At 51.5% G+C, this 19,703-nt stretch overlaps 2 protein-coding genes across 19 annotated transcripts in view; one reads left to right on the top strand and one right to left on the bottom strand.

Annotated features, from left to right (window-relative positions):
• Positions 1-13,964, top strand: part of LOC122382907 (alkaline ceramidase 3-like) — a 51,345-nt gene extending 37,381 nt beyond the window's left edge. For both annotated transcript variants that reach the window (XM_043368831.1, XM_043368832.1), the window contains exons 5-8: positions 9,585-9,705; positions 10,773-10,936; positions 12,815-12,919; positions 13,363-13,964. In XM_043368831.1, the coding sequence (XP_043224766.1) occupies positions 9,585-9,705; positions 10,773-10,936; positions 12,815-12,919; positions 13,363-13,525 (553 nt within the window). In that variant the 3' untranslated portion in view covers positions 13,526-13,964. The remainder of the gene's footprint in view (positions 1-9,584; positions 9,706-10,772; positions 10,937-12,814; positions 12,920-13,362) is intronic.
• Positions 13,965-14,227: 263 nt separating this feature from the next.
• Positions 14,228-19,703, bottom strand: part of LOC122382904 (neprilysin-2-like) — a 43,061-nt gene continuing 37,585 nt past the window's right edge. For 9 of the 17 annotated variants that reach the window (XM_043368813.1, XM_043368814.1, XM_043368817.1 and 6 more), the window contains 7 exons: positions 18,908-18,990; positions 18,480-18,638; positions 17,967-18,110; positions 17,402-17,667; positions 16,860-16,978; positions 16,454-16,585; positions 14,228-14,952 (listed from right to left, as the gene is read on the bottom strand). In XM_043368813.1, coding sequence (XP_043224748.1) covers positions 14,569-14,952; positions 16,454-16,585; positions 16,860-16,978; positions 17,402-17,667; positions 17,967-18,110; positions 18,480-18,638; positions 18,908-18,990 — 1,287 coding nt within the window. In that variant the 3' untranslated portion in view covers positions 14,228-14,568. Of the gene's footprint in view, positions 15,867-16,453; positions 16,586-16,859; positions 16,979-17,401; positions 17,668-17,966; positions 18,111-18,479; positions 18,639-18,907; positions 18,991-19,703 lie in introns of all 17 variants that reach the window. The other 8 variants (XM_043368818.1, XM_043368815.1, XM_043368816.1 and 5 more) reach the window with 1 other exon arrangement.

The raw sequence follows: 19,703 nt of genomic DNA, 5'->3' as shown, positions 1-19,703 counted from the left end.
AATTTATTGTAGTGAGATGAGAGAGGTATGACAAAGAGAGTGAGTCTGAGGGAGATTGAGGTATGCGTCATATAGTGTAAGGACCAGCGGGAGATCTAATCTCAGCATTGAGGGCGACATTAATGGGGATGTACTCGATTATCTTTGGGATGATAGGCATTAGAAAGGGAGAGAATGGTGGGTAGCTATGAGGTATCAGATGGTGGCTTCAGGTTATGTCCTCAAGGGAGGCATCAAAATTATATGCTTTGGGGAGACATCCGTGTCCTAAATTCCTTATGAGACAGATGCCATCCTAGGCAGTGAAGACTATATGTTGACAAGCGACAAGCCAGCCTCATTATAAATATTGTTTGTGACGAAGCCCAGGCACAAGGAACGGTGGCGGAAGGGAATCGATCAGCTTGAAACCAACGGACCGATCATCACTTGGAAATGGGTGTGTAATTACGTTTGAACAAGAGAAAAATCAAACAGCAAGAGAGTCAACGAGTTAATCAACAATTTGTGGATCTACCAGCCTAAAACACTCACCTGAAGTTGTTCCAGAGGACGGCGCAGGTCGGCAACCATCTCGGAAAGAAAAACACCCCCGATGAACGAAATTTTATTAACAATCAGTTTTTTTTAAAACATCCTCCCCACCGTTTCCGGACCCCCAGGGGGCACACGTCACAGTTGTGTCACTAATAAACGAATGAGGCGAATTGAGACACTCGAGATCGTTTAAACCATTCTGGTGGAGTTTTAACCCTCTCGGTTTGACTTAAGACCTTCAAATACATGGCAAATAATGACACGTTAACAGTATTGGTCCAACCCGGAACGATCCACCTATTATGACCACAGCTGGCACCTTCGCTAAGACCACGCCACAAATTATGCATTGCAGCCTGTACATTCGCGATTCCAGTCACACCTCCATGTGTTTGGATGACTTTGTTTGAGGACAGCCGGCAGGCACATTGGGCATTTCGCCCCGTCCAAGCTGTCACTCGGCTTTGTTTGACCCCATTGTTTGCCTTGCGGTGTTATTTTAATGGCTTGGCTCGACATCAGAATATTGTGTTATACGGTCGGCTTGCTACACTGCAAGTCTGTTTGTGAGTTTCCTGTCTCAGCAGCGCATTGTTACGAATTGAGCTCTCGGTTCTCTGGGTACCTGTAGAACCTGTCTCTGCATTTGCTGTCGGACATCGGCCTGAGCCGACAGCCTGGCCCTAACTGCGGGGTTATGGGCCGGCATGCATTCCACAATGCCGTTTGGCCGCGGCCGAGTGGCGTTTTTGGCAGCGAGGGCATTGTTTCTACTCACCCGCTGCCGCTTCCCTCTCCCCTCTCTCCCTCCCCTCACCCACCCGTCTCCCTCCCCTCTTCCTGCCCTCTCCTTCCCCTCCCTCTCTCCCTCTCCCTCCCTCCCCTCTTCCTCTCCCTCTCCCTCTCCCTCCCGGAAACCCGGCCAGGGTTCGCACGTTTCCACAGATGTTTGCTTTGGTAGCCGACCATGATTTTGTTTTCTTATTGGCATACCATTGTGCGGCGTTATCTTATTTTCTGCCTCACCCTGCCTAAGCTGTAACATGAAAAATTACTGACAAAATCGCGAAGCACCACTCGTCGCCAAGGGCTTGTAAGTGATCACTGATATGAGAGCACCGACAGTCTTGAGATGGCTACTGCGTGTGAATCTGTTGATCGACTGCTGCAACTCACCGCTGTCTGGGACCCCGGAGAGCTGAGGACGCTGAACATGTTTTGATATGTGCACTGATTGTATGGATTGGCTCGGATGACGGCTGCTGGTCGGTCCTTCCCAGCTCACTGTCTGCTATAACCTGACGCCGAAGCAGCAGTCATGTGTCGGTGTTCGTGTGGGCTACTTGGTGGCACTGTGTCTCGTCAGTCAGATATAGACAATTCGGAGGCGGTAATAGCCATCCGTCCGTCCACCGCTGGGGCACGGCGAGGACAAATTGAGTGTGAATCGGTATTAGGGTCCCCTAATAAAGTTTAGTGGCCCCTCTGGAGTGTGAAGACCAGCTGGGTCGGAGGTGGGTTGGGGGAGCGGCAGTCCGTGGGGAGGGGGCGAGGGCGGGGAGGGCGAGGGAGGAGACGAGAGGACAGACGTCAGTCAGTGAGAGGGGACGACGGTGACAACAGAGGCGGGCCGTGAGTGGCGCGTCTCCCCCCCCCCCCCCATCCCCAACGCCGCCACTGTCCTCAGTTATTGTCTCCTCCGTCTCTTTCTCGTTTTTTTATTACTTCTCTCCCTCTCTCGTCCCACTACCGACGTCGTCTCACCCACGGCGGTGGCGGATGAGGAGCGCAACCGAAAAATGGGTGAGTACGGCCAATAACAGCCAAACTGGAATGGGTCGCAGCACGGGACACAGTAGCGACAGAGAGGAAACACTAATTATGTATTTGGGTACAAACAAAGGGCGTTGTGACTGTATTACGTGTGCTCCCATCAATACTAAATTCATCGTAGACTGGAAGAGGTGGGTGACAAAAAAGACTGTCAGTCCCTAGCAATGTCAAGCAATCCTTGTGTTTATAACGTCATACACAATAAACAATGGACCTTCGCCGTATAGTCATGTTTTTGGACTACGCCGCTACTGGGTTGAATGTCATTGTGCCGCTCTCGTAATCGTTTATTTCATATAAATGCTGTAATTGATTTGAGATCTATTTCTATTTGGCATTTGATGGTCATCGCTAGTCAATATTAGCATCCCGTTCTAAAGAGTAAGTTCATTGCAGTGGAAACTCGTGATTTCGACCCCGTAATCAATGCGCGCTGATCGAACAGCCTCGTGGCAACGGTCGGGGCGACGGTTACGTCCTAGTTGAACAGAGCGCTTTATTCTGCTTTTGATGCTCCTTTCAGTCATGCATTGATCGCAGTCTGTCCAACAGCCTTTTTCAGAAATGGATTTGGCTTCTTAACTCGGATTTTTCATGCTTTCAATACCCCGTTCCTTTCATACGGAAACATTAATACTGGATAGAAATGAGGCGTAATCAAAGAATGTCGCCTGCAGGCCCGTTACCACACCAGTGATGTGACAGTTGTAGGGATGGGCTGTTTTGTCGACAAATATAGGACTGTTTCAATGCAAAGGGCTGCACGGGAAGCAGTTGTCGAATTCTGTCGATAAGGACTGTGGACATCGATGTGCAGCATGCAAGACGATACCTTTCGTGGTATACAGCCGTCACCTATTGACGGACATCACTGGTGGTTGCTAACCGGCGACAGTGTATGGACGACGGACCCGTTTACATATGATTACAACTGGCAGATCTCACGGTGTTCTGGACTTTTATACACGGTGGTCTGGACAGCCGCTGCCGTTCGACGTGTGATGTCCTCTGTGGCCCGGTTATGTCCGGTTCGATCCGGTATTGACCGGTGTCGAGGCTGAAGGCCGCGGTAGGAGGGAACTGATTCCCGTTCACGGGGTCCGACGAGTTGCACATGCCCTATATACGGCCTTGCACATGCCGACCGGTGTCGACTCGTGCAGAAGCAGCGTGCGATTCTTGCGCCGATTTAGCTGCACTTTCAAGTCAATTCAATTCGGACACTGGCCGCTGTGTGGTCAGCTTCATCGCGACGGTGCAGTTTGCATCTGATTTGCTTGCTGAATGCTGCCAGAACTGTGAAAGGCGAGGAATAATCCCTTTCTAGTGGGCGTACTGGCAGGAAAGCGGTCCTGCCTATCCCTGGCTCGGTGACAGGTGGGCGCGCTGCTTTCATTTGCCACATGCCAATTCACCATTCCACGCCTTGTTCCCTGTGGAATGCGCTTATGTGCCGATGCTTATCCCTCAACGACTCTGCCCCATCTACCGTTCCACACCGCGCCGTCCCCATTCAGCCAGCGCTTTGTCGATCGCCTCTTGGTCCGCCCTCTGCAGATCTGCCATCTCATGCGGCGCCGCATTGCGGATTGCTGCACCTCCCCGCCTCCCTTCCCTGCCCTTTGGAGGCTAGCGGAGCTGAACCGACCCCCTGCGCCCCGTGAGGAACAGAGTGGGAAGTGGGTATCGAGCTCCGCCCACATGTCTTCTCGTCTGTCCAGCCTCTATGCCAAACACCTCCCTCTCTCCCAGACACCTCCCTCTCTCCTCGGATCCCCCTCCTCAAACACTCCCGCCCAGATACTCTCTCTCTCTCTCTCTCTCTCTCTCTCTCTCTCTCTCTCTCTCTCTCTCTCTCTCTCTCTCTCTCTCTCTCTCTCTCTCTCTCTCTCTCTCTCTCTCTCCAAACTCCTCCTCCACCCAGACATCCCCTTCCTCAGACACTCCCACCGGCACATGACCCCTCACCCAGACATCCGCTACCCCAGACCGCTTCCTGAGTGCCCACTGTGAGTGCCTACCACTGAGCCTAACGAGCTGTGAGGGCCCCGCTGACCTGATCACGTTCTGAGGGTCAAGCTGACCCCTTTTTAAGCCTGACGAACTATCTAATCTTTACGAAAATAGAGGACCAAGCTGACGCTGCATTCAGACTGTCATCGAGGCCCCAACATAGCTGTCAGCGGGCTGCCCGGAGTGAGTACTCACTAATTCGGTTTAGGAGTTAGTCGTGCCAATTTTCTGCTTCATTATGCTCCTAGCTAGGCTCGGACTAGAGGATGTGGTCCCGTAGACCTAGCTTCTGAGTCGAGCTAGCTAGGCTCGGACTAGAGGGCGTGCTCCCGTGGACCTAGCTTCTTTGTCGAACCGATTGATTGGCAGCTAGTCTGACCGCCGGGGCCGTTTTGGGGAGGAGGGAGTTTTAGCAGTTTGGGGCCGCGAACCGTCGGTGAAGTCAAATGGGCGGCAGACACGCACTTCGCACGATAGAACCACGAACTAAGGCGGACAGGGGCGTCCCATTTCCGAATATGCTGATAGCGATGAACAGAATATTGACTCTCGGCCTGTCATTGTGCGTTCGTCATTAGCGGAAATGTACCGATGTCGATGGTCTATTGTGTCACAGTCGGAGGTTGATCGAAGGCTGATACACGATGTTGAATCGATATCCTTATTTGATCGTGTATAGCTGGAGATTGCTGACAGCATTACCAATTTTCCTAGATGTGGCCGTATATCATGCTATGATGATTGATGAAGTAAAATGCTAAGTTATTCGCATTGGGTACACTGAAAACCAAAATGAATCTCCTGATGCCCTGATCATTGAAGTATATACCCCAATTATTCCCTTTTGATCTCTTCATTATACCTATGGGGTATATTCATGGAATCGCAATTGGCTTCATATTCCCATGATATTCCCTCGTCCTCCATGAATTATTGATTCTCTTAATAAGCTCTTGATATCACCCTGTGAGAACCATATTATGCCATTGATACCCCAAATGATTCTGCATGATTCCGTGCGTATAAGATGCTGTTGATACCCCAGTCGCTGATAGTTATGCCTTTATGATTCTCTATCTATTCTTGCAATATACCCTTTCATTGCCCAGAGGGTATCTTGCCGGAATCACAGGGAGGCTCATATTCTCTTGAGATGCTTTCATCTTCTGTTATGCTTCCTTTGCCTGATTCTTTCAAAATACTCTTGATATCACCCGAGTAGAATCATATTATTCCTCAATGATTCTTCGTTGGAAGCATCAGGAACGCGCCAAAGGTCCGCCATTTTTCTCCGCCATTTCCGGTGATCAGTGAAGAGCGGTGTTGGGTGCTGTGTGGTTGCGAGTGATGCCATTTTTAGGCTGGAATTGAGCCTTATTGAGGGTGAGTACCATCCTTAGCAGGAACTCATATGACGATGAAATGCTTGGATTGACTTAGGCCCTTGATTTTTCATATGTAGTGTTCTTCTAAGGTTGCGTGTACTTGTGCTTCTGATGTCTAAATCATAAATGAGATCATTACTATACAGCATTATATTTGTTTAAATAGGTAGGTACTCAACAGTTGAACATCGTTGTTCTGATACATGTTAACTTCTTACATATCGAGTATAAGCGAACCTGTTCAACCAATCTTATACAAAATGCATTGGGGGGGGGGGGATTGCCTCATACTCTTGAGTATGGGTGAGCCAAACCCAGTAATCTGAGAGTAGACATAAAAGACAGGAAGACTAGGAAGACAGGAAGACTAGACATAAAAGAATGGAGTGCAACTAGGAGCCACTGGGGCCCTTACATTGCTGCACTTTCCCCAGCGATTAGTACCAATTCCCTTATAATGAAAAGCTATGCCCTTTTTAACGAAGAATGAATCCAAACTTGCTTTAAAGAACCTAAGTGAAGTGACTGAGACAATTTCTGTTTCTTTCAAGAAACAGTGGTGGCCAGCGCCCAGTGCCTTGAAGAGGCACTCCTTCTCTTCGGGGTCGCCCACTACGTCTTCAACCAGAAAGTGTCCCGTGCATCGCGCTCCACGATGTGGTTCATCGTCCACGACATCATGGGGCTGCCGGCAGAGTCAACAGCGACGGCGGACGCGCTGAAAAATCTGTCGGTGCTGACAGCATAGTGTGCCCGCGCAGTGAGGTAAGCCCAGGGGCGGAGTGGAGACGGAGTGATGGACGGAGATGATGGAGACGGACGTGATGGCCCGCCCCACAGGGAAAGGGGTCACAAGCGGCATGGGCGGGCCTGTTGACATCCTGTGGCAGCCCCTGGGCTACGTTGTCGGACTTTCTTGAGGTCAGGGAGGGGGAACTCGTAGGAGCCACACGCTCAACTTTCGTTGTGTAGCAAAGTTGGGAAAAACCACGCCATTTGAAGGGGCACCGGTTGTTTTGCGACTCCTTCGTAAGAGGGAACGGTCATCGTAGAAGAGCCAGCGGCGCTTCTCGTGTGTCATGTGTTTTTTACAGCCTGGATCTCAACATGTGATATGGTATTTGTTATATGAGGCGTGTGCGTGACATATGTTCAATATGGATAGTACAAATTGAATGTCTCTTGGCAACTAGGAAGCTGTGATTTTGACATGAATGCAGAGGCAGTTGTCTTTCCAATCAATACAGTACGTTTTTCTTATACACACAAGCGTATCGTGGTTGCTGTTGGTGTGGCTGAGCGTCGATGGCATGGGCGGATCCAGGAAATTCAGAGGAAGGGCGAAGGTGGTTACATAAATGGCGTCTCTTACCTTTGTGTGGGTAAAGAAATCAGTGCGCTAGGTATCTCATGGGGATCTCACGAGGAATAGCATGACCCCGCGAGCCCATCCCTTGATCCGCCACTGCGGAACGAAGCATCAATGGGGTATATAGAGAGCATCAAAGGAGCATCAATGTGGTGTATAGAGAGCATCAAATCAGCATCAATGGGGTATATAGAGAGCATCAATGGGGTATGTAGAGAGCATCAAAGGAGCATCAATGGGGTATATAGAGAGCATCAAAGGAGCATCAATGGGGTTTATAGCAAGCATCAAAGGAGCATCAATGGGGTATATAGATAGCATCAAAGGAGCATAGATTGGGTTTAGACGGAGCATCCGAACTATGCTAGGGGGCATCAAAGGGGCATAGAGGAGAATCAGGGGGAATACACTAGGCATTTCGTAAGAATAATGGAGGCATAACCAGATAATCATTTTGATTCCACTTAGCCATCCAACAGGCATATTAGGGTAATAATGTTGGGATATTGGGGTATCTAAGGCCAAAAAGGTGCTACTTGAAGTATATTACGGGAATAATTGGGGTTTCGTTTTAGACCATTCTCCTAATATCACCCCCCCCCCCGGAATCATTTTAGTTTTCAGTGTAGACATCCGTTAGCCTCACGTACTCACGAAATAAGGCTGTCTTCTCCATTGTCCATGAATTGAGATATCTCGAATATCAGTGCCTGCCTACCCTGCTATAGCACACATCATTCATCGTTACAGTTAGGCAGTCATGAGAGCTGAAATGAGCTTGTTATCCGTTAGTTGCCGGAAGTGCTTCCGTCCCTTTCAAGGACGTGCTCGGTTTGTCAGCGGCCAGCGCCCAGTCGCGGATATGACCCCTGTTGACCCATCGCGCGGGCTAGGTTCATGTTCATTACAGAGTTTTATATGGTACAACGATATGATTGAGGTGGTTTGCGGTAGCTACCCAATTATCTTCCTAGCGAATATCATTCATCACAGCATGGATGATGCTGATGGTTGTATATGTCGGCCGTCGGGTGTCATGTCTACCTATTGTGTGCTGTACTGCTATTATCACCACACACAGAATGAGGTTACTATGAGTAGAAAAAGCTGACAAGTGACAGAATGTTGTATGACGTGAGCGTGAATGTGGGCGAAAGTGGTTCGCACGCTTTCTGTGGCGAAGTTTGTGAGGTGAAAAGTGAATGGTGCTGAAGGCGCTATGACGGTAGGATTGTGCTTATAACGTAACGATGACGGCTGTGAATCTGAATTTATTTACGTCTCTTTGTGACAATGACGACCGACGACGTGATAGTGCTTTTAACGATGAACTTCGATATGGGTAACGAACCTGCGTAAAGTTATGAACTTCAGCTATTTTAATTGCTTGTTGATTATTTTAACTGAGTTGTAATGTGAAATTGTGTAATTACAATCATACAGCTGATTAACTTGAAATACGTTTACTTCTCTTTGGTCGGTCTATTGTCCCGTGCCGGTCCGACCGCTGCTGTACCGACCCGGCTGCGTGACCGTTCCGACCGTCGGGTGCCGCCGGGCCCGACGGCTGATCCGTCCCGGTCCGTCGGCCCCCAGCGGCCGGTCGTCGACAGTTACCGACAGGAGCGGGAGGGGGAGGGGAGGGGTCGGTGGGCCACGCCCATAGTCCATCGTCCGTGTCCGTCCGTCCGTCCGTCCGCAGCCGCAGGATCGGACACAATGGACGGCACTTCCGCGGCATCGAACGGTCTCTGCCCATCCATTAGACCAGCGAAACACTCCGCCGCATAGCTGCTAACTCAAGTGGATCAGGTCACCAAAGACTAGCGACTCGCTTCTGCTGCAGAGTCGCAAACGAGTCGGGTCATTTACGATCCCTCGGTCCCTTAGACTGTTGGCGGGTGCCTGTCGTGTAGAGCCGCGGTCTCAGGTCAGGTCACCAGCTCCTCGCCGCTTTGTCAGCACGTGGCTACGGTGCGGTATGATCGTATGTTTATTTGTTTATTTAGTTCAACAGTGAACTGGTATGAAGACCCAATAATAGACGGTGTCAACTGACCGGCCATAGCCGGTATGTCGCGGCCATAACCGGGACAGCCGATATTGGCTCAGTTTTTACCCCACACTGCTGTTCATTTTGGGTTCTCTCATATATGGCATGTCTGAGCTTTTTATGGCGAACACTTGTATGGCCACAGAGACGGTCAGCGCCCCGACTGTGGTTGACCTCGGCAAAAACTCGCTACTTTTTTAAGTTGAGCAGCAAGCGCTGACTTATTAGATGCAGAAGCCGATTATAATCGCTTTGCCAAGTTCGGGTGTATTTTTGCGTTTTTTTTTTTAGCCCGCAGTAGGGAGTCGTAGGGAGTCGTGCCGTTTGCTGAGACTGGCAACGGAATGGTGTGCCCGTAGGTATATTTATGTTTGTATTTGTTGTCCGTCGCCAGGGCCGGCATCCACGGGATCCAGCAGAACCAGCACATCAACTGGCTGTCGGTGGGCTTTTTCGTGTACTCGGCGCTGTTCTCGCTGTCGTACCTGTACTACCCGAACCCGCTGTTTCACCAGGTGAGATCGCTATCAACAGTCGTGTTCAAACAGCTCGTCTTGAGCTCGTCGGTCGTGTTCAATCAGCTCGTCATAAACAGTCGTGCTCAATCGTGATTGTGGGTAGGTGGCCGGTGGATTCATGGCATTATCTGGAACGGAACGGATAAATTGAGAGATTTTGCATCTCGCTATTTGCCGAGTTACTGTAATCATGTTATCTGTTACCGTAGAATGTCGAATACCTGATGAGCTGCGGGACAGTTCAAAAATCGTACTGATTCCATTCAAAGATTATTTTCCCGCTTCGATCACCGAATGTCCTTAATCCCTCCCACCGTTCTTCGCTAACCAGAGAACGATCGCACTTCTTGCTCCCGTCTCCCTCTCGTGCATTCGGCTCACATCTTCAATTAGAGCGGTGACGCCGTCCGGCCGTCGCCGTCGGCATGCCCAATAACGCTGCACGTCATTCGTCCCCGAGATGACGACATCAGTGACGCCCATCATAACGTCATCCGGGCTTAGCACCCGTGATGTCACCTTTATGAACTGGTGTCGTTGAGCTTAAATTCACTATGCGTCCGCACTGTTAAACCAAGTAGTAATCCCCCTCAGCCTCCGATACCATATTTTTTCCACACTTTTATTTTCACACAGATACATTTCAACACGCAAGGCATGGTTCATCACAGTTCTGCAGCAAACGTCAGTTCTCATGTTCCGCCTAACAACGCGAACTCCAGCGACACACGCCGCCACGGCCAAACAACCACCACCGCCAGAAAGCATACGCCCTTTTCACGCTACCATTTTTCCCCACACAATGTCACGTCCTGTTGTTCCGTTCGTATAAAGTCCGTCTAGTCCGTTCGGTAAGCCAGATACCATATTGGTGATGATCGTATCACTGCCTGATGCTAATCCTTCTAACCTGGGCCGTGCCAACTAGAACCGCTGTACCAGCCACACCATCGATGCTATCCATGCTAACCGAGGTCGTGCTAACTGCTAAATGCTAATCAGACCCGCTGTGTTTACCTTGTCCCCCGCGACACCCTTGCTGACAACACCACCCATGTCGCCAGGTGAACTATGGCGTAGCGTCTGTGGCCATCACTCTGCTCGACATCAAGTTGCTGCGAACACAGAAGGACCGCACTGTGCGTCACCTGTTCTATCTGGGTGTGATGCTGTACGCGCTGGCGTTCGCACTGTGGAACCTCGACAATCACGGCTGCCAATCACTAGTGTGAGTTAGGGAGTGGGAAGGAAAGTGGGAGTGGAAAGAGTTGAGTTAGGTGAGTTTATGCGGTGGATCTGCTGGGATTTGGCCTTTGGATGCATGAACTTTTCAGGGTGTGAGTTGAGTTGGCTCAAAATTGCACAGTTGTCGGGTTGTTGCGGCGGTCGTAGTTATTTCAAGCGAAAAGCCGTGCTCCAAAAGCATTATCATTACTCCTGCTGCAAAATCATTACCAGCAACTCCTTGTCGCGTAACGCCCGCTTACAATGCAAATTGAGCTCATTTATCAATTATGAGCAGGTGCTTTTAGTGGACAAAGCCCGACCTGTGAAAGGCATAGCGGGCTCGCGCGATGGATCGATGTTGGCGCACACCCGGTCAGTCCGTTTTCCAGTCCTCGATTTATGGTTTAATGGACGTCAGTGTCAGCGCCGCTGTGGTTTGAGCCCATTCAGGCTCGCTCACCTCAGCTAAACAATGACACTGCGTCGGGTGAGGTCGGGGTGTGAACTGTTAATGCCCGGGCGGGGAGGTATGGTGGTATGGTGTATAAGGTATAAGGTATGGTGTATGGTGGTATGGCAGACTGATACACTGTTGTAGACTCTGACACACTTACAAACTGACACGCTGCAGCAGACTGACACTGTGGCAGACGGACACGCTGCAGCAGACTGACACGCTGCAGCAGACTGACACACTGGCAGACTGATACACTGCAGCAGACTGATACACTGTGACAGACTGATACACTGTGACAGACTGACAGACTGTGACAGACTAATACACTGTGGCAGACTGACACACTGTGGCAGACGGACGTGCTGTGGCAAACGGACACGCTGCAGCAGACTGACACACTGTGGCAGACTGACACACTGTGGCAGACGGACACGCTGCAGTAGACTGATACACTGTGGCAGGCTGATACACTGTGGCAGACGGACACGCTGCAGTAGACTGATACACTGTGACAGACTGTGGCGGGTTGACGTATTATGGTGGCCTGTCGGTGCCAACCGATGGATTGTGACCAATGTAATGGCTACAGTGTTGGAGCCACCGGCCGACATCCACGACGCTAGAGCTAAGCCACTTGTATGTCCAATAACCAGTAACAATGAACCATACCAAAAAATAGGCATGTATGGGATGGGGGTTCTGGGCTAAATCAACCAACTACAGTCGCATTATCTTTATTTGTGTCATAGATAACATAAGTCATGTTATCTTTGCTTGTATGTCAAGATATAGCTTTAAAAAGAAGCTCCTGAAATGAAAGGGATGTCTTAAAAACTGAGTAATTAGGTAGTAAGCAATGGTTCTCCCTCACCCGTAGTGGTCCACACAGAAATTATGCCCCTGTCTGATATCATCAGTCTTTTATCTCCTGATACTGTTGTCACGGCGTTAGCGACTGGTCTTACTCGTCCCGCTTCTTTCATTTGAAGCCGTTTTAGCTGATCGCGTCTTATTGTGGTATCGCCCGCCCAGACCCGCTCATACAAGGTGATTTGGCCTCCGGCGTGTCTGAAGCCCCTCTCGAGTGATTGGAACAACTGAGCCCGGCAGCTGTGGAAAGACTTAGTTGTCATGAGAACAAGCAAGATATTAGTCCTTTGTGAGGCTTTTAGCAAGATGGGCAACTGAATAGAAATGTTGAATCCATCGAACTGCACTTGCTTTAGCTGTTGGGCAAGTACTCGCTAAATGGCTTTTTATCGCATATTATGTGCCTCCGACACCTAGTTCCAAGTGACCTGTCATCCGGTTGTCAATTATCATCAGGGATAGTCTACCCGCCAATTATGTCCGGAGGCCTCAGAACCGCTGAGGAGCCTGGTGATGACTGGTGTAACTAACAGTTCCCTTTGTGGCCACCAGGCGTCTCCGCTCGACGCTGCCGCCGGTGCTGCGTCCCTTCACCCAGCTCCACGCGTGGTGGCACATCTTCGCCGGCTACGCCACTTATATCCACATATTGTACTGGTAAGTACCCAGTTCTGTTATCGCTGCATATAGTAACTAAGGCCTCCCGTGGCATATGGCAGTAGCGCTGAAGTCTCAGTAGGCTCCGTGCCGAAGCAGAAGTTGCATTATTAGCCAGAAAATCAGCGATTCATTGGTAGCGTGTCTTTGGTTAGTTTTAAGCTGTCTGAGCTGTCCACGGGTCGCTGCTAAGGTCGTTACCCTTTTGTATTTGGACGGCCGAGCTGGTATCTCGTTTGGCAGCGCTCCAGGCGCCCGGGCATTCGCACGTGATAAGACCTGGCACGGGTCCCCGGCCAGGGGGTTACGTCATCGGCTTCTGTCGATGCCAATTTTCCCGCCTGGGGGAGGGATACAGTGACCCTGGATGTGGACACGGGACAGCCGCTGGCATGGTAGTGGTATCATGTGGGTGAGCTGACCACAGCGCCACCTGTCCCCAGCGTCAAGGCGAGGTACAACATACTTCAGGAGAAAAGTCACATCACTCTGGGCGCGATGGGCTTCACGGTCCGACGACTGCCCACTCACGAGACGAATGGACACACCAATGGACATATCAATGGCCGTACCGACAACTGCAACAACCACAAGCACCTGGACTGACGGGCTACCGCAGCACTGCCTCTCGGCAGAGCCGTGAACCTGAGCTTCGCGGCTGACTAGTCGCGCGCGGCGCTGGCGGTCGAGCGAACCCCGTCGCCGGCGTGGTGAATGCTCGGCTTGAGTTGTTGCCTTCTCTGCCACTGGGTGTTCACGTGGCCTGTCGATATCTAGGCGGGTCTCCGTCCCAGGGGTGTCATGTGCGAGCTGCACACTCTACTGCCATCCCGTCATGAGACACCTCACCCTTCGCCTTCCCACACACACCCCAAGTGCCTCGGCGTTTTGTTTTATTACTTGATGCCCTGGTGCGTTTTATTGGGTGGCCCCATGTTATGCGCACAGAGGGCAGCTGATGTATATTTTTGTTGACGTCTATAATGTTTGATCCGACGTTGAAAAAAGTTGCTTTGTGGAGAAGCATATACATTTAGACATTGTTTTTGCCGCGTTTCATGTTCAAGACGGGAGACATTTCTTCATAACTGAGATTTATAAGACTGGCCTTAGTGACTTTTTTGGTAATTATCGACAGTATCCGTCGTCCGCATTGTAGGGCGATATGATGGCCTTCCGAAGAGGCAAGGCTCACGAGAAAAACTCCGTTATCCTGGTTATCCACATCTTCTATTAGTTCGTATCCATCAGTGTTATCGCATAAGCAACGCCTCGCGGCAAGTTCAATCCCAGGCCAAACACCTGATCTGTACATTCCGGAATCGATTGTATTTTCCGGTTCGGAGTTGGTCTCGCGCACAGGCAGTACAAGAATCGGTCTCAGTCGCACGCTGTCTTGATAAGGCGCCGCGCCCAAAGGGACGGCGGCGCTCTGTGAGGTGTAGCCGCGGACGGCGCCGACCTCCGCGACACGCGCACCGGCTGAGATTCATAAAACACACGGAGGGGCGTGGTCGAGGGGCGGGTCCGACGCTGGGGGCCGCCCATACCGGGGAGCAACGGCCAATGACGTGAAGATAACAACTGACACCATACATACACACACTCGCGCGCGCTCGGTCCTCTCACTCGTCTCACTCGGCCGACTTTCACCAGACTCGACAGCGCTGCGAGTCCGGTGGACTCATCGGCGAGCCGGGCCGGCAGCCGAAGTCGGCCGCAAACTCGGCCATGTTGGAGATGGGCCCGTTTATGCGAAACCGGTTGGGCACGTGCTCACTGTTGAGCGCCGTGTTGCGCAGGTGCTCGACGCGGTCTGCCGAGCACCACACGTTGGCGGCCACCAGCCAGAAGATCTGCTGCGGGCGGAGCGGCAGCGCGCGCGGCCGAGAGCCGGCCGCCCGGTGGTGGCGGCAGTCGGGTAGGCGCTGCGGCGGCGGGCCGCTGGCCGCCAGCCGGCGGTACGCCCGGTACGCCAGCCGCAGACCCCCGCTGTCGGCTATATTCTCGTCTTGAGTGACGACGCCGTTCAGCTGCAACGAGGAGCGACCGGCCGTGGGAGCTCACACAGACACACACTCATCACACGGATCACATGCATGCCGCTCTGATACAGCACAGGCATAAAATAGCACACCGGAGCAGTGTGCTCCAAATCTCGACCGAATCACAAGACCTTAAGTTACCCTTAGCGCTGAAAATAGAATACAAGTGCGTGCATGCGCGTGTACATGGCACGGTTAGGTGTCACAAAAACTAACAGCCAACGACTGGTGAGGCTACGACGCTTGATCCCGGAAAGACCGGGAGCGGCTGAGCGCCGCGCGACTCGGCCAGTCGGCCCCCAGCCCCAGAGGGGAGCCGTCCGAGGCCCGCCGGGCTCAGGCGCCCGGGAATACTAGACTCAGCACACACATGCGGACAGACGCACTGGCGCATTCAGGTAGCAAACAGAGGCCACGCACTATGGCGGGCCCATCAGCCTTTCATTCCAACACGTAACAGAGAGGCGGCAACGGCTGAGCGGCGGCGGGTGCGCCGCCGCCAGCCGAGCCGAAAAGGATAACAACGGGGTGCGCGTGCGGCGAGCGGCGCGGGCCGCCTACCACACTGAACACTTGTGCACCGGGTTCATGTTGGAGCCGGCCGGACAGTTCCAGTCGGCGGCAAACTGCGGCAGGTTGGAGAACGGAATGTTGATGCGCGCCCGCGACGGCGAGTGCGAGTCGGTCAGTATCCGGTTCTTGAGCGACTGTTTCTTGACCACCTGGCACCAGGTGTTGGCGGCCGTGAGCCAGAACATCTGCTGCGGGCTGTACTGGTGCAGGCCGGGCAGCGCCTGCTCGGGCCGGCCGCGCTCCTGCACCAGACGCCCGTAGGCGCGGCGCGCCTCCTTGAGACCGCCGTTGTCGGCGATGTTCTCTCCCTGGGTGATGATGCCGTTGATCTGCGGGGAGGCGCCACGCGCCGTCAGCGCGGCCAGCCAAGCGGGCACACACGGGCAGGGAGGGTAGGGCGCCGCAGGCAGCCTAGCCTACCTGCCAGCCACACACACACACTGGCCGGCAGCGCGCCCTACTGCGCATGCGGGCAACGAGCAAACTACCGGGTTGAGTAAGTAAGACTGGCAAACGGGTGGCGCAGCGGCGGGGAACACAGTGACGAGCGGTGAGAGCCCGCCGGTCCGTCTGCGAGCAGTTAGGGACAGATTGGCGGGGTGTCTGGCACATACGGCTCTCTATGGAGTTATATTAGCTGGCCACGCTGCTGCTGCGGCGGGCTGGGCCTACAGCGGGGTTCTGTTCGGTGTGACAGTGACAGCGGCTACCAGCGCACTTTCAACCATCAGAGTCAACTATTTGGACGCTTACTTATGAAGACTCATCCGGCAGACGGCTTATCTTCGTGCGTGGCTCTCTAACGCCAAAAATACGGAACAGCGTCATAAGAGCTCTATAAATGCACTGGTAGCCGCTAGCACTGACACCGAACAGTTCCAGGGTCTAGACAGCAGAAAGTTGGGAGGATGCGTACCTTCATGTCGATCTCCGGCACGGTGTAGTTACCGTACTGGTGGATCATGCACTCGGCTCCCTTCAGGAACCGCCGCTTCGTCTCTGGCTCCCACCAGTCGAGGAGCTCTCCGTTCTTGTCAAACTGACGGCCCTGCAAACACAGAAGATAGACGATCGTTATATAGCCGCAAAACGAACGTCTAAAATAATAAGTTGTATAAATATGCCCAGATGTAAAACGTCTCCCCAAGGCCACGTCCCTCAAGTAAATTCATGACTTTCTTCATTCAGGCATTGACAGCGGTGATAAAAAAAAATGGAGGCCGGAAACACATAAGACGGAAATTTACCAGATGGATACTGGACATGAAAAAAATCGTTATTGAAGTCTGGTCTCTTCAGGCTGCGTCCACCCGCCCACTAACCGTGTCGTCGAAACCATGGGTGATCTCGTGTCCGATGACGAACCCGATTCCTCCGTAGTTCATGTAGTTGGGCCGGTCAAAGTCGTAGAAGATACCCTGCAGGATACCGGCTGGGAACACTGGAAAGGAGACGGACGGGGGTGGTTAGAAACGGAACGAGTAGCTGACAAGTAGGTACGGACAGCAACGTTTGACTGCAGTTAAAAGGTAAAATGCAAGACTACATAAATTGCAAAATCCAACTCAAATCCACAAAGCATCCCGAACCAATCAAATATACCTCATTTTTTAATCATTTCCTGTAAGTTGTTCAAACGAGTGACCTAAGAAATAAATTAATTGATTAACTAACGAATGGTTACACCGTGAGTGCTCTGATTGTCACTACAGTCTTATCTCAATAGTTCACTTCAGCTTTAACGCAAAGGTTGAATGTGAAGTAACTATTGGGACTCATTAGAATTATGAACTCGTTTGCAGGAAACGAACTAGCAAAGACCCGAGCCCTCTGATACCACCCCTACAGGCGTCAGCCAACTCACTGATGCTGTTCTCGATGGGGCTGTAGTAGGCGTTGACGACAGCGGCTGAGCCGTGCGTGCGCCAGTCGTTCTTGTCGATGGGCTCGCGCAGCTTCTTGAAGGCGTAGTTGGTGCCGAACACGCTCATGTTGATGTTGTTCTCGAAGTAGTGGCTGTCGTCGATGAAGAGTCCGTCGTACAGCATGTCGAGCGCGGTGTTGTTGAGGATCTCCTCTGGGTAGGCGATGTGGTAGTTGATCGACTTGGACTTCTCCTTGGCACGCTCCCTGGTGGTGGACAGGGGAAGTTCTGGTTAGGTCGGGGTTCAAAGTGGGGACAGTGAGCGCACGAAAGAACGGCAGATGATGCCAAGTGGAAGGCCAGACCCTCGTTCAACCGTCAATTTTCATAATTCATTTTAGTTAATGCTTCAGATGTCATAGACGGCAATAGAAGGCAATAGTGCAATAAGGCACGGCTACAGACTACGAATGAAAACGGTTCAGTGCACATAACATAGGGCAGGGTGAATAAAGTCGCAGATATGTAAAACTCAGGCAAAATTCGAGCCTGCGCTCGCCCTCACTTGGTCTTGTTGTCCATCCATGTGATCTCTCCGAGCATAATGTTGAACTCCTGGTGGATGTGTTTCACCATGTCCAGGGCGGCCTGGCGAGCCGACCGGTCAAAGTGGTTTCGCACGTACAGAGAGCCCACGGCCAGACTCAGACTGCGGGCAGGAGACGCAGTGTTAGCCGTCGAAAATGCAGCGAAACTCTGGGTCATTTACAACTGGGAGGGTTGGGTAAGACCGACTGGAGATTAGCGGAGTTTGTCAGCGAACGATTCTGTCTTTAAATGTTAAATATAATGACATGTTTCACCCCCCCCCCCCCCAAGAAAAAGAAAGCTACTTCAATGAAACCACAGCCACAAGTAGTGAGCCTATGCAAAATAGCATTTACAAACAGTATATTGAACATGACATAACTTAAAAATAGGATACATAACACTTAAAATCGTTTGGCGACACGAGCATTATCATCACGTCCCGACATTGGCCTCCCTCCTGTGTTGCGTTGTTCCAGCGGCTTCTTACCTGCCCATGACGCCCTCGAGGCACTCCTTCCAGCGCGGCTTGCGCTGCGTCTGTCCGGTGAGCTTGGCCGAGAACTCGAGCTGAACATCGCGGGCCTCCTCGGTCAGCATACCGACGGAGCCGTACACGACGCGCCACAGCATGTAGTTGGCCTGCACCCTGTCACACGGAGATACAAACGGAGAGTAGTGTCAGACTGGGATCATACACACAGACATCAGGCGCTCACACAGAGGCGCATACCTATTTAATAGGTAATTACATGTAACAATAACCTGCTGTCATGATTTACGACTTATAGCGAAATAAGTTAAACTTTAAACTAAAAAACTTTCCGAAACTTTCCGAAACCAAACAGAAACACGGACAATCCTTTCCTCGAATGACTTTACCGAAATCCGTGGCAATAAGAATCACATATTGTTTACCTCTTGGGGGTCTCCTCGAGCAGTTTGGTGGCCTTCCGCATGTAGTCCGGCACGTCCACAATCACCGGCTCGTCGGCGGTCACCTGATGACGTCAGCAATCACAGTCAGCTGAGCCGAGGCGTCGAGAACGGACGCACGACTATACGTGTACCAGGCTGAGGTCATGGTCGATGACATTAGCTGATTTGCCCCGCATTTCGGCGAGTTGTTGCATTGCGAATGTGTCATCCGTGCCCTGCACAGTGCACAGTCACCGGAACTGGCTGTTTGGGCCGCAAAGTGGCTGCACCAGCGTATACATTTCTGGCGTTCCACAACGTTGATGTCAATAGGAAAGTATACGATTACATAGGACCCACATTGTGCATTGTACGATTTCACCGAAGCCAAACGTTAGTCGTTACATGGCGGGGCTTCATATGACGCCACTACGTAACGCTTCTAATGTTTCAGCGATTGTGTCAGTATTAGTGATGTCAATTACAGAAAATTGAGATACCGATACCAAACCAAATACCAACAATGATCATGGGAAAATACCAAAACCAAACCGACTTGGGAACATGAGAGAAATACTAACTTTTTACCAAATGCACAGCCCCTTTTACATTAGTGAAGATTCATAATATCCAACAAAATACCAAATGCATTAGCCTTGAAATACCAAATGCCAAGTTGGTATCGGTTTGGTATCGGTATACCAAAAAGTTGGTATCCAATTGACATCTCTAGTCAGTATGTCGCTCATGCTATTTTAGGCCCAAGGTTCGATGTCGCCTGCCCCATTGGTGACTT

The sequence above is a fragment of the Amphibalanus amphitrite genome, unplaced genomic scaffold (assembly GCF_019059575.1).
Source record: "Amphibalanus amphitrite isolate SeventyFive unplaced genomic scaffold, NRLGWU_Aamphi_draft 000150F_arrow, whole genome shotgun sequence".
In the NCBI taxonomy this organism is placed as follows: Eukaryota; Metazoa; Arthropoda; class Thecostraca; order Balanomorpha; family Balanidae; genus Amphibalanus; species Amphibalanus amphitrite.
The sequence above is the reverse complement of the archived record's forward strand: the minus strand, read 5'-3'. Positions and strand labels throughout refer to the sequence as shown.